Here is a 12,923-nt window from a genome sequence, read left to right as displayed (position 1 = left end):
ACCCCTGAGGGAGAGGACTCGCTACTCTCACTGTCGCTGATTGAGTGGGGCCGTCTCCAAATGGAAGACAGCTCCCTGCTAGCATTGCGCCGCAGGGTGGGGGGGTCCCGAGGAGGGCCGGGAGCGAACTGGCTCCTGGGTACTTAAGCAAGGCCTATTAATGAGATGGGATAGTTTGTCCCGGCGGCACGCACTTGTGGTGCCTGCCGCTGTGAGGGGGAAAGTTGTCCTGGCCGCACATGAACGCCTCTTGCATTTGGGAGTAAACAAAACGCTTGCTCTGCTTCAGCGTGACTATTATTGGCCGGGGATGGGGAGTGACGTGGTAAATATTCTAAAGGGATGTGTTGATTGCGCCAGACAGAAACCACCGCCCGTGACATCTAATCCACCGCTGCAATCTATTCAGGTCTCGCGCACTAACGAGCTTGTTGCGCTCGATATTTTGGGGCCTCTTTCAGTCACGCCTAGGGGTAATAGGTACCTGTTGGTGGGTGTCGAATATTTTACCCGGTGGCCTATGGCGTGGCCACTCGCCAACCAGTCGGCGGCGGCTGTGACGGACGCCTTTGTCCAGGGCTACGTCCTGGACAAGGGGGCTCCCGAACGCTTGCTGACCGACCAAGGGAAAAATTTTTCAAGTAAATTGCTGCAAGAGGTGTGCGACCTATTGGGTACTAAGAAGGTGCGTACCTCCCCGTACCACCCACAGACGGATGCGATGGTGGAGATACTCCACAGGACTTTGACTTCTATGCTGTGCCAGCAGGTGTGTGAGGCACATGTTGATTGGGACCTGCAGGTCCCGGGGGTCCTCGCCGCGTATAGAATGGCCCCCCATTCAGCAATGGGATTTTCCCCATTCTATCTGATGTACGGTCGGGAAGCCGACCCGCCCATGGAAACGCAGCTGGGCCTGCCCGCACCACGAACAAGTTCGAAATTGGCTGAACATATTAAATTTAATATCCATAAGCTGACAGAGGCAAGGGAGGCCGCACGGCTTAATTCGCGGGCTCGCCAAATTGCAAACGAGCGGTTGCGTGCACGGAAGGTGTCCGTGCACGACTGGAAACCTGGTGATAGGGCCTGGCTGCATTGCCCTCAGGCACCTTTGGCTACGTCGCCTAAATTGTTGAAGCCATGGCGGGGACCCGTGGAGGTCGTGCGGGTTGCACGCCCCCAGTGCGTTCAAATAAAATGGGGAAAGCGTCGTTGGTACGTCCACCCCTCCCGACTGAAACCGTTCTCGCCTCCATATGGCCTCCCTTTGTGTCGTGAGGGCCGAGCATGTGACGTGACCGACGACCCAAGGGGGGAAATGTCTCTGCCTGATCCTCACGTGTCTCCGCCTGATCCGCTCCCAGGTGTCTCGGAACTGACAGCTGCCGACCACCGGCGGCCGGATCTTCACGGCGCGACCGGTCCTTCCAGGCCCGATCCGCGCCGTCCAGAGCTGCCGGAGCCACCGGACGGTCGTCAGCGTCCCGTTCCATTCAACGGACCGGCCAGGCGGACTCGCGCTAGGTCGCGCTACTTGTTATGACCTACCGATTGAGGAGTCGAGGCGGCCGGAGCGCCTCGTCACTGCATGTGGTCGCAGAGACACTGGACGCGTTCATTTTCTGGAATTCGCTTTTATTGTGTTGTTCGTCAGGCTGTACATAGCTTCTTATCTAGGTGTTGTTGTTGACTTTTATTGCGTTGGTTGTCGATTTGTACATAAGTTGTTGTTGTTATTGTTGTGTTGTTGTTGTTGCGTTACGGGGCACACTGGGGGGTGGGGTTTTCTTGTGTTGTTGTTTAGCAGCCGGGCCGGCTGCGAGCTATGTGGGAGGCGGTGATGTAGTGGTGATACGCGCTGGGGTAGGGATCGTGTGTCAGCGCGTAGTGATTGGCTGTGTGTGTTGGTGACGCGCGCTGACGGTGGGGGATCAGGGGTCAGCGCGGGGTCATGGGTTGTGTGGTGGTGATTGGCTGTGTGCCAGTGACGCGCTTGAGAGGGAGTGATCGTGTGGCAGCGCGGCGTGATTGGTTGTGTAGTGGTAACACGCGCTGGGGAAAACGGATCGTAGGAAGAGCGCGGCGTGATTGGTCAACTAAGGAGCGATGCTCACATCGAGGTCTGCATACACTCCGTCTCCCGTGAGCGGGGACTATATAAGGGGATGCGCACAGGCGCAAGGGGGAGAGAGTACCAGCGAAGACGGAAGACGGAGGAAGAGGCGGAACCCTGGGACCCGGAGCCGAACGTCCGTGAGAGAGCCGGCTCGTGGGACTCGGAGGTTGTGGCCCACGCCCAAGCCGGGGTGGGCCTGTAGGCTTCACGGACGTTACGGAGTCAAGTGCAGTGTGTGTAGCCGGAGGGATAGAAGCTACACGAGTCAAGTGCAGTGTGTGTAGCCGGAGGAATAGAAGCTACACGAGTCAAGTGCAGTGTGTGTAGCCGGAGGAATAGATGCTACACGAGTCAAGTGAAGTGTGTGTAGCCGGAGGAATAGATGCTACACGAGTCAAGTGAAGTGTGTGTAGTCTGAGGAATAGAGACCACTCGTTGTATAGTGACAAGTCAAGATTTAATAAAAAGTGTGTTACCCGTCAAGGAGTTTCCTGCCGTCATTCAATACTTCACAGGTAACAAACTGAAATAAGGAGCACTCCCTTTAAGAGTTTGCTCCTAATCTCAGCTCGTTACCTGTATAAAAGACACCTGGGAGCCAGAAATCTTTCTGATTGAGAGGGGGTCAAATACATATTTCCCTCATTAAAATGCAAATCAATTTATAACATTTTTGACATGCGTTTTTCTGGATTTTGTTGTTGTTATTCTCTCTCTCACTGTTCAAATAAACCTACCATTAAAATTATAGGCTGATCATTTCTTTGTCAGTGGGCAAACGTACAAAATCAGCAGGGGATCAAATACTTTTTTCCCTCACTGTATGTGTCGTTGTGCAATCATTATGGGTCACCTGTAGATGCTCTACATAAGCAATACGAAATAATACAATGGGTTGTCGAGGGTAAATGTGGACGATGGCCATACACAATACAGTTATATGATCCATTTAGAGACTTATCTCTCTGAAGTTTCAGAGAGGGGTCTCTGAATTAGGCGCCGCGGTGGCGAAATGTTAACTACCTCCCCTAGTTTGCTGGAGGTCGTGGGTTTGAATCTGGCTAATCGCATAATGAAACTGGTTGTAATCGCGAGCAAAACTTCGTACTCGAATTGTATATGGTGTGGGTTTACTCTCCAACACACCGGTGTGCTGAAGTAGTAACTGATTGGCATGTTTTGTATACGTGACAAATCTTACTAATTGGCTGTGTTGGGTGGTGGCGGGTTTAACGATACATTTACAGTTATGCGATCTAACCTAAAAAAAAAACTTTATTGTGAATATCAAACTTACATTTGATTCTTACTTATCATACTTTCTTAGAACAAAGCTTTCATTTTTCTGGCTCGATAATCTGGTTGGACTCCTGTCCGTCTGGGTGACGCTCGCCCAGCTGCGCGTGCACGGTAGGCACGGTTTACGGTCGTGTCTGCGTGATGGTGTCATCCACAGCGTGCTAACGTCACGCATCTCCCCCCCCCATCCACCCGTGGATCCCGTGCAAATGCAAGAGAATAGAGGGGGAGGGTTGAAGGAGCAGGATAGAGGCATGGGGGAGGGAGGAGAGGGAGATAGATGAGAAAGACAGAGGAGAGATAGGGGGGTGGGAGGATAGGGATATAGAGGAGGAAGAGACGGATTTGAGTAGGGCGGGGAGAGGGTGAAAGGGCATGAATTGGTGAGAAGAGAGAGCAAAACGGAAAGTCGACAGCGAGGGAACGTGGCAAGCATTGGGAGAGAGGATTAGTAGGGGCGAGAAAGATTGAGATAGAAAAGGGAGAGATGTGAATTAGGAGAGTGAGGGCGAGAGATATAAACAGGCAGAGAGAGAGGGGAAGGGGGTGAGATAGAGTGGAGTTAGAAGAGGGGGCAGGGGAATAGAGAAACAGAGACAGCTAGAAATTGATATAAATTGCAACATACAATATAGAAGGCAAGATAAAGGTGGAGAGACAGGGCTCTATGTACATTTTACATTTTGCTGGCTGGCTGGGAGGGTCGGGCAGATGGACACGTCCAAAGGACGTGTGGGTTCCGTTTTTACTGCATTATAATTATTCGTAATTTGACATGGGGTGGTGACATACCCCAGTGATAGTGTGATCAATGGACGTACAATTTCACGAAATTTGTCTCCTGTTTGTGGTGTGATACACCTTCTTCAAGGGTCGCTTATGCATGCTTCTTTAGAGCGAAACACGCACGCAGTGTATTAACTCGCATCCGTTGTGCGTTCCCAGGTCATTCTTGGTGGCGGTCGGAGTAATTTTTTCCCGAGCTCTGTGAAGGATCCTGAATACCCAGAGACGCACGTGGGAAAGAGGCAGGATGGACGGAACCTCGTGCATGAGTGGCTTGCTCGCACATGGGGTAAAAAATCTGACTACGTTTGGACAAAGAAGGACTTTGAAAATATTAACCCCGAGGACACGAATTACCTGCTTGGTATGTATTCAAACATATTGGTCAGTTACACCAAAGCTTAACAAATCTATTCAGAAGAGTCAGTTATTTTTATTTTGCAAGCCTAAAATTGTTAAAGCGGTCGTTTCAATCAGGTTAATTTGGTAAAAAAAAACATTGCACAAATTTTTGCTGGAAATGCAATGAATTGCATTGACATTTAAAGTGCATTTGTACTAAATATAGATGTTTATTTAATCAACACATCTAAATGTAAATTATCTTTGCAAGTAAAAAGCAAACGCTCGTGTTTTAATTTTTCTCAATTAATGTGATTTGGTTCGGAAAGTAGTGGAGAATAAAACCAAATGCCAGTGTGATTAATGCAAAATAAAGCCGGCAGTGTATAACCTTACAAATAGTTTCCTTTATCTATTAAGCCAATAATGAAACATCTGCTACATCCTGCTAACCTAATACGAGCGTGGTAATATTAATTCCCAATTCCAAATAAATCTGTCGCATGGAGAGTTATTGTACGCAAACGTGTCACGAGAAGAACTCTTTTTCAGTAATAATGGCCCTACGCGCGTCATATTGCTCTGCAATCAGCAGTTATGCCGCTCACATGTGAAGTCGCTGCCTTCGTGAATTGGCACAGCTGTTGGCAATAATCCGCAGAGCATTCCCCTTCCTCTGGGATGTCGTCTATTGTTGAGTGTGTCCGCGCGATGGTGATATCTTCCTGAATTTGAATAGCCCTCCGTGAAAGAAAAAAAAGTCAAGCCTCGTGAAAAAGCATTTCAAAACCATGATCTAGGTCGTTTCATGTCATTGGTAACTTCAGGGCAGACAGCTCCCTTGTCGCGTTTACAATGTCTCCTTGCCTCCTGGAGAGCCTAGACATGATCACATTTGAATTCATGCTTAATTTCGTTTTTTTTTACTCTTGACCAGAAGTGTGAAAATAATGTAAGCAGATGCTTCTCATTTAATCTATAGCCAACACCTGCCATGGGGAAACTTTAATCCATATTACTCATTCTTTTGCCAACAATTGTAAATTATCCTTAAGCCAAATATTTTCCCTTGACATGGATCACAAAGCTACGCATACATTTGTATTTTTTCCTCTCTTCTCATTGAAACGAGAGTTAAAGAGTAACGTATTAGATGTTATCAGTTATATTGAATGTCTTTGTTTAACCATAATTAACAATGTATTCAGTATTTAAGCCTTAGTAAGCGGTCTCTGTGTGTCTATGTTGTGTGTCTCTCTCTGTGTGTCTCTGTGTTGTCTCTCTCTGCTTGTGTGTGTGTGTCTGTCTGTCTGTGTGTCTCCGTTTCTGTGTTTTGTCTCTCTCTCAAATTTAGTTCTACCTGATGACGACTGCTTGTGTTGCAATCGAAACGTCGTATTCTATTGTTTTATTTATTTTCTTTCTATGTGATTTTACCGAAAGAACCAAAGAGTAAGCCTTAGTATATAACAAAAAATGTAAGTGTAAAATATTTAACAACAATACCAATCAAGTCAAGTCAAATGGTTCAAATGTTCAATTTAACATTGGAGCTATGCTCATGTACATTGGCAATCCTGAGCCAGCTGTAAAAATTCCACATCATAGCAGGGATGCATTCACAAATTACTACCTATTTTATCGACCATAGTAGGATTGTTGGCTGAGCTGAGCTCTGAATGGAATTTTAACTCGGAACTTTTCAATTGTGATATGACCAGACTTGCTGCAGAGCCTTTAGTAGCCAGATTAAATCACCGCACACAGTCACCCACATAAATAAACTGCCATCAACAACGCCACAATCCCTCTGGCTTCTAACCCATGATCTGATCTCATCCCTCCATCTCTGAGGTAGTTGTGCTCTAGGACATGTTCCCTCCTTTGGCCACCAATCAATCAATATTCTCGTCCATTGGCTAACATCCTTAATAGCAATGTGTTCTAGCCATTCACACATGTTTTCACCAGTCGACATGGCATGTCGAATTTGCAGTTTTCTGTCTATTCTTCTCTCCCCTTTCACAACTATTCTCACATTTTGATCTGTCAAGAGCACCACACCAAACTGACTAGATAATATTTTGTGATGAAAAAGGTGAGATTAGGATTTGTGAAGTTAACAAATGTATTTTTGGAAAAATAAAATCGTCTAAATGCACCTTGAAAGCAGGCCCATGCTTTCTATAGTATACACACACACAGCAGGACTTTATCTTTTATTTTAGGCTTTTAAGCAACAAAAATATATAAAAGTCTGGTCGAACAGTAATACAAGTGAGAGGGCACAAGTAAGATATATCAATCTGTAGTCCCTAAACATATGTGGAAATGCAAGAGGAACTAGAGAGCTATGCAAAGTAAGTGGAGAAAGAGCGGAGAACAGAAGATGATGGCAAAGAAAGGAAGGAGGAATGAGAGAAATCAGTTTTGGCTAAAGCATGCATAATGGTGACCATATTTTGGTATACATCGCCAATGATCTCTGCAACAGGTCTCCCAGATGTCCCAGTGTGGGAATTTATTGATTTGCCTTAACTTGTCATAATGTCAATAATGGAAAGGAGTGTTGTGCGTTTCCCTTTCCAGGGCTCTTTGAGCCGGGACATATGGGATGGGCTCCCAGCCACCTCGAGCGGAATGACCCGTCCCTGGTAGAAATGGTGGAAAAGAGTCTGAAGATCCTGCAGAAGAACAAGCATGGCTTTTTCCTCTTTGTTGAAGGTTTTATATTCTTTATTATGTTGAATATGTATTAATACTATTTTTTTCATTACTTATACACAGTGCTTTACTGTATGCAACAATAACATACATTCAGACAGGCCATCTCACAGGCAATTCCATATTGTGCAATAAGTTAGTGGCAAATATGTTTATAATAACTAGCAGGAACAGGAAGTCATCACACCTCTCCTCACCTCCCCAGTGCCTCTTGACGTCATCACACTTCTCTGCCACCTTGCCTCCCCTCCTCACATTACCCCAATCTTGTGTGACATCAGTACTCATCTGCCCAACACCCCAGTGTCTCTGAGGTCATCAGCTCCTCCATTTCCATCTCAGCCCAATCGACCCCTTCTGTCCATCTCATATCCCCCCCCCCCAACATCCCCCTCCAACCCCCGACCCTTTCGGCCACCCGGCCAAACTTGTATTTCTTTTCCTGCATATCCTGGTGCGTTGACAGACAGGCGAACAGGCATATTATTACATAGAGAAATAAATACATAATATTATAAAAATAACAAACTAATTAACCTAATGATGTTTTTAAATTATGGTTTAGAAATCCGATGTAATTAGTGTTGTTGCACTGCCAATTATCTGTTGATATTTCTAATCCTTCATGACAATTTGCCGTGCAATGTATAAATTAGCTGAGTGCAGCAAGTTCAAAGATATATTCGTTCAAGTTAAAGTATTTCTCTACTGAAAAAATCAAGGGCGGGGGTGCTCATCTCGACTGGTGGATCCTGTGCCAGTCGTAAAACAACTCCACATTACCATGGTAGGAGCAGTATATCCATAGGATACCTGCTTTTGATTTTAAACTAAACTACTGTATTATTATTTTTAGCAAATCCAGGGGGATTTAGTTCAAAACGGACCTAAATTTACAATCACCACCACTACCAATTTTGATTATAGCGAATTGAATGTTTTTGTTAATCAGCTGTTCAGATTCCCCCACCGTCCCCCATAGGTATTCGAACTATGCTCTCGGTATTGTATGATGAGATGCAATGTCCATTCGGAGCTTTCTCAGGGCAGTGCATTACCCAGTTTCTGAGAATAGATACGGAAGGTCATGTCACAAAAGAACTGTGTTCTGAATTGCGGTGACATTTATACACTAAATAAATCCAAGTTGTATTGTTTTGTATTTCTCATGTCTCTTCAAGGAACCTCTTTCATCAACAGTAGGGGGACACTGCTCTTTTGCATATGCCCAGCTAAGGAGAAATGTTTGTAGTGTGGCAAGCAAACTCAAAAAACATTTTTAGACCTGGACTTTAGCTCAATTAAGTGAGAAAACAACTTCAACAAAATGGGCTTTTTTGGTAGTCATTAGAGACCAGACCTCGACAATAAATTCGTTGAACTAGAGAACCCATTGTCTTTTTATGGGTGGATTTCTATATTCGAACCCATGAACCACCGGCCTACCTCTATATAATTTTTCGTATTAATATTTGACATTTGAAGTGATAAATGAAATCATATATCACGAGCACAGTTTATTTTTAATATTGTAATACGTTGGTGATGTACTCCTGTATATATGATACATCATCTTCATCATTATCGTCAATATAGAGTACTGCTTAATGCAAGCCTTCCTTACAAGTATCATTGCTAGCAGACTCTGCTGAAGTGCCTTAACATATATTTAATTATAACCCTATATGTATTTTTTTATTTGGCTTAAAGATAATGAACGCGTAACTTTGTAAATGTTTTCCAATATTTAGCATTTGGATCATCATCAGCATCGGCCACGATACATCCACTGCTGGGTGAAGGCCTTGACAAATCGTTAGCATATTTCACGGTCGTTGAATTCCCACCACTGGCTTAGCAGTGCTGTTATCAGGAGATGAGCGCCAATGCCTCAATGCTCATTTGCAGCAGGAAATAACTTTCATTTTTGAGTCAATTATAATTCATTTAAAAACCCAGAACAATTGATTGAAACTCGATGCTGTTTTGGACGTTATTAATTTGCTTCCACGTCATAGCAGGGGTATATATCTGCTGAATTCTTAAGGATACAGAGACACATCCACAATATATGTATATAAGCAACAAATTTAAACACGATGAAAAAACATGTATTCAATGAGAAGACACTATTTTGTAAATACAATTTTAATTAAATAGCGAAATATACATACGTATTGTGTCAAAGGCATACAAAAGCGGTCGTTTAAGGATTTAATTCATCCAATTTTAATCCATTGCCCTGCTTAAATATGCATGAGCACGCTGCTCAATTTATAAAAAGCCATAATTATACTTGAGATCAAAATGCACGTTTGAACACCTTAACCCTAAGTTAATCCTTCAGTGTAATTATAGTAATTATTATTATTATGAAGAGCACACATCAAAATTATGTGCTTTTTTAAGAGCTTAAACCTTAGACATGTATTTGAGTGTGCTCTATGTGGTTAATCAATTGTGGCTCGGTGCATTCTATTCTATCAGTGCATGTGGAAATATGTTCGGGAGCTAAATGCCAATGTCGAGGTCTGCTAGCCACGAGAGGGTTTCAAAAGAGAGTTACAAAGTTTTGCTATTCCTGCATTGAAGGGACACAGACTACACACAGCGCATTGAGTTGAATGGCCACAGTCACACTGGCTTGTCTTTAAGTTTCCATTTATTCAAGATATATGTGCATCGGCCTCTTGATGTTCTGATGCGGTTGATGGTTCCACCAGTGTCTTTGAGGAATGTCTACACCAGGAGGTGCGATGCTTGGGTCTCGGATCAGGTGTTTATTCTGTGTATCCTTGTTGTTCCACTCTGTTCGCCAGCATTCTAGAGCTCAATACTCTGCCACCGAGTTGATCAGTGAGAGGGCGACAGTTTGGAGCACATCAGCTGAAGTGCCCCAGGTCGTTCCTGCTAGTTTCTCTCACAGGTCAATTATTGATTTGGTCTTTTCACCGATCTGTTTTGTGTGGGGCTTGAAGGTTCGGGCTTCTGTCTATGATAAGCCCTACATATTTTTGAGTGGGGGTCAGTGCACTAGGCTACCGAAAGACCTATCAAGGATGGCATCTGCTGCATGATTCTTCAAGTGGAAAGCGCTGGTGGTGGTATTGTAAGGATTTGGTCAGGGTCACCAGCGATCAGCTGTTAAGAGTATTGGCAATCTTGACTTAAAGCTTTCGTGACTGCAGGAATTCATATTATAGGGGTCTTTCGGTAAAGTCACGTAGATGGATTCAAAGAAAATAACAAAATAACAAAAACTACGACGTTTTGATCGCAACACAAGCGGTCATCATCGAAACGTCGTAGTTTTTTGGTATTTTACTTGAACCTATCTACGTGACTTTACCAAAAGACCCATAGAATAGTATTGGCAATGTTTTTGAGGAGGTTCGTGCCCCGTGCAGCAAGGGCTATGTCATCTGCTCACATCAGGCTGAGTGAAACGTGCCTGGCTGTGTAGGGTCGTATCTAAGGAACTTGGCTTGTGCTGACTACTATTCCTCGAGTTTCCCTCCGGCTTCATTCTCTGAGCAGCCCTATTGTATGTGGTGTCTAATGAAGTCACCCACATATTTTCTGGCTGAGTGGCTGCTGATAGATGTGTTGATAGACATTCCTTATTTAGGGGCTTTGATGAAAGTGGTGAGGCCATGTTTAGGGTGGTAGATGGGTGCAGCAGCAGCAACAACAAGGGTGTTCCAATTTATTGTGTAACTTGCCTTCCGTGTGCTGTCATCAGCCTGTGTCTCCTGCAAGGTGACGTCAGTGTTGATTCCCTTTTGGTTTCTGGCCAGGAAGTCACGTTTATGTCTCAACATTTCTACATTGTTTAGTTGGTATACTCGAAGGCCTCATCCGATCAGTTTCTGGCCCTTAAAGGGGTCATTGTTTCGGTTATTTATCTCGACTGATCATATCTAAAGTCGAATTAACTATGCCATTTTCACCTAGATGATTGGTATTAGCAGTGTTCAAGATAACACGAAAACACGTAACAGGTGGGCCGCAAAAAGGCTACCGTCTCCAACCCAATGCATGCATCGGGTTCATGCATATATTAATGTTTTGTATTGAAGTAACCTGGAGACAACTGAATGTGCCTCCAGTATTGAATTGTAACATTTGGTGTCCGTATTCCTCTTCTAGGAATAGTCTTCATATCTGTCTTAGCACAACATTGGACTGACGATTACACATCTATTAAAACCTTTTGAAGCTGTCCTAATTGTGATCTTTGACATCATCCAACCACTAACCCATTCCTGCTGATTATTTTTCTTCTGTACAGGATGAGGATAACCAGAAGTCATTTTTCACTGCTTACTATCCTTGAGAAGTGAAAGATATACTAAACGCACGAAAGTCGCGAATCGGGGAGGTAATTTAAAGGTGATTTACACATGTAGTTGATTCGCCAATAGCGCTGCACTAGGGCTCTTGTATGTATGTTGAATTTATTTCGCACCGTACATAGCCAACCATGCTATTCGGAGGTGGACAGCATGTGTCTGTGTATGTTTTTGGAGCACAGAGACGGTGGTTAGTGTAATGTGCTACAAGCCCACATTCTTGGGTTCAATTCCTGACCTTCGATATCATCAGTTGCAAGTGATATTGGAACCTGTCCTGGGCCTCCTCCCTTTCGTCAATAATGTATAGCCGTACTGTAACTCGTGCAGTGTTTAGATAACATCATTTGGGAAACAAACAAAGGTGGCAGGCCATGGAGCTGGTCAACCCGCCCCATAATTCGTACTTCCAGCCGTAACAGGTGCTTTCTTACATAATTTGTCCCTGGAGATTTGTGTCCAACCATATGATATCAAATATGAATTATTCTGGTTAAACAAAGGTCAGCAATTTGAATCTTAGAATGTATATGCATGGCATATTCTTCCAATCACACATTTCCACCACAAATACAAACCATATATATGTGACATGGTAGAAGCAACGAGGCATGCAATCATTGCATGTCTATGTAATTTAATTATCGGCCACTTCAATGTTCTCAACAATTGAGGTTTTCTCCAATACGTGATTTCAACAGGTGCACATGTGACTACACTGGCCAATGTTGAGAATGTGATAGCAGTAGCAGCTCTCTGACTAAATGTTCCTCATACAGGATTTCAAACTACAGTGAGAGGTAGGTGACAGACGTTTAACCTGGAGAAGGCTCAGGGATCTCCTATTTCCCGGCGACATGTCGAACAATAAGCCATCCTCTTCTCGTGGAGTGCTGCTGTGTCAAAAATAAATAAATCCTCGTCATTTCTGAAGCCCTCCAACAATACGATTGAATGATTTCTTAAGTGTCATTAAATTATTACATCAATCAAGCGTATTGTGCGTACATTTCATCCATTTAAGTGACTTGTATTGCACTCTTGCAACAAAGGGTGGCTCTCCAAGTCAATTTGGCAAAATCAGTGACTGTTAACTAATGCCACACCTCTCTTCTGCCTGATTTTTTTCTTCAAATTGCTCAGTCACATTAAAGGAGATACATTTGTGAACATGATGTGCAAATAACAATGGATGCAAATCTGCCGCTGTGATTAATTATATCTCGGTCTCTTAATTACTGCCCTGTTACACCAGGATGGTCATTGGCCATTTTTCACCCACGTGTGACGAAAAGAAAGGC

At 44.0% G+C, this 12,923-nt stretch overlaps 1 protein-coding gene across 1 annotated transcript in view; it reads left to right on the top strand.

Moving 5' to 3' along the window:
- LOC144728663 (alkaline phosphatase-like) overlaps positions 1-12,923 on the top strand; it is a 76,891-nt gene that overhangs the window by 41,036 nt on the left and 22,932 nt on the right. The window contains exons 6-7 of the mRNA XM_078608247.1: positions 4,364-4,568; positions 7,136-7,270. Coding sequence (XP_078464373.1) covers positions 4,364-4,568; positions 7,136-7,270 — 340 coding nt within the window. The remainder of the gene's footprint in view (positions 1-4,363; positions 4,569-7,135; positions 7,271-12,923) is intronic.

This window comes from Lampetra planeri, chromosome 29 (genome assembly GCF_965212315.1).
Source record: "Lampetra planeri chromosome 29, kcLamPlan1.2.h2, whole genome shotgun sequence".
Classification (NCBI taxonomy): Eukaryota; Metazoa; Chordata; class Hyperoartia; order Petromyzontiformes; family Petromyzontidae; genus Lampetra; species Lampetra planeri.
Note: the sequence above shows the minus strand (reverse complement) of the source record. Positions and strands in the feature narration are given on the sequence as shown.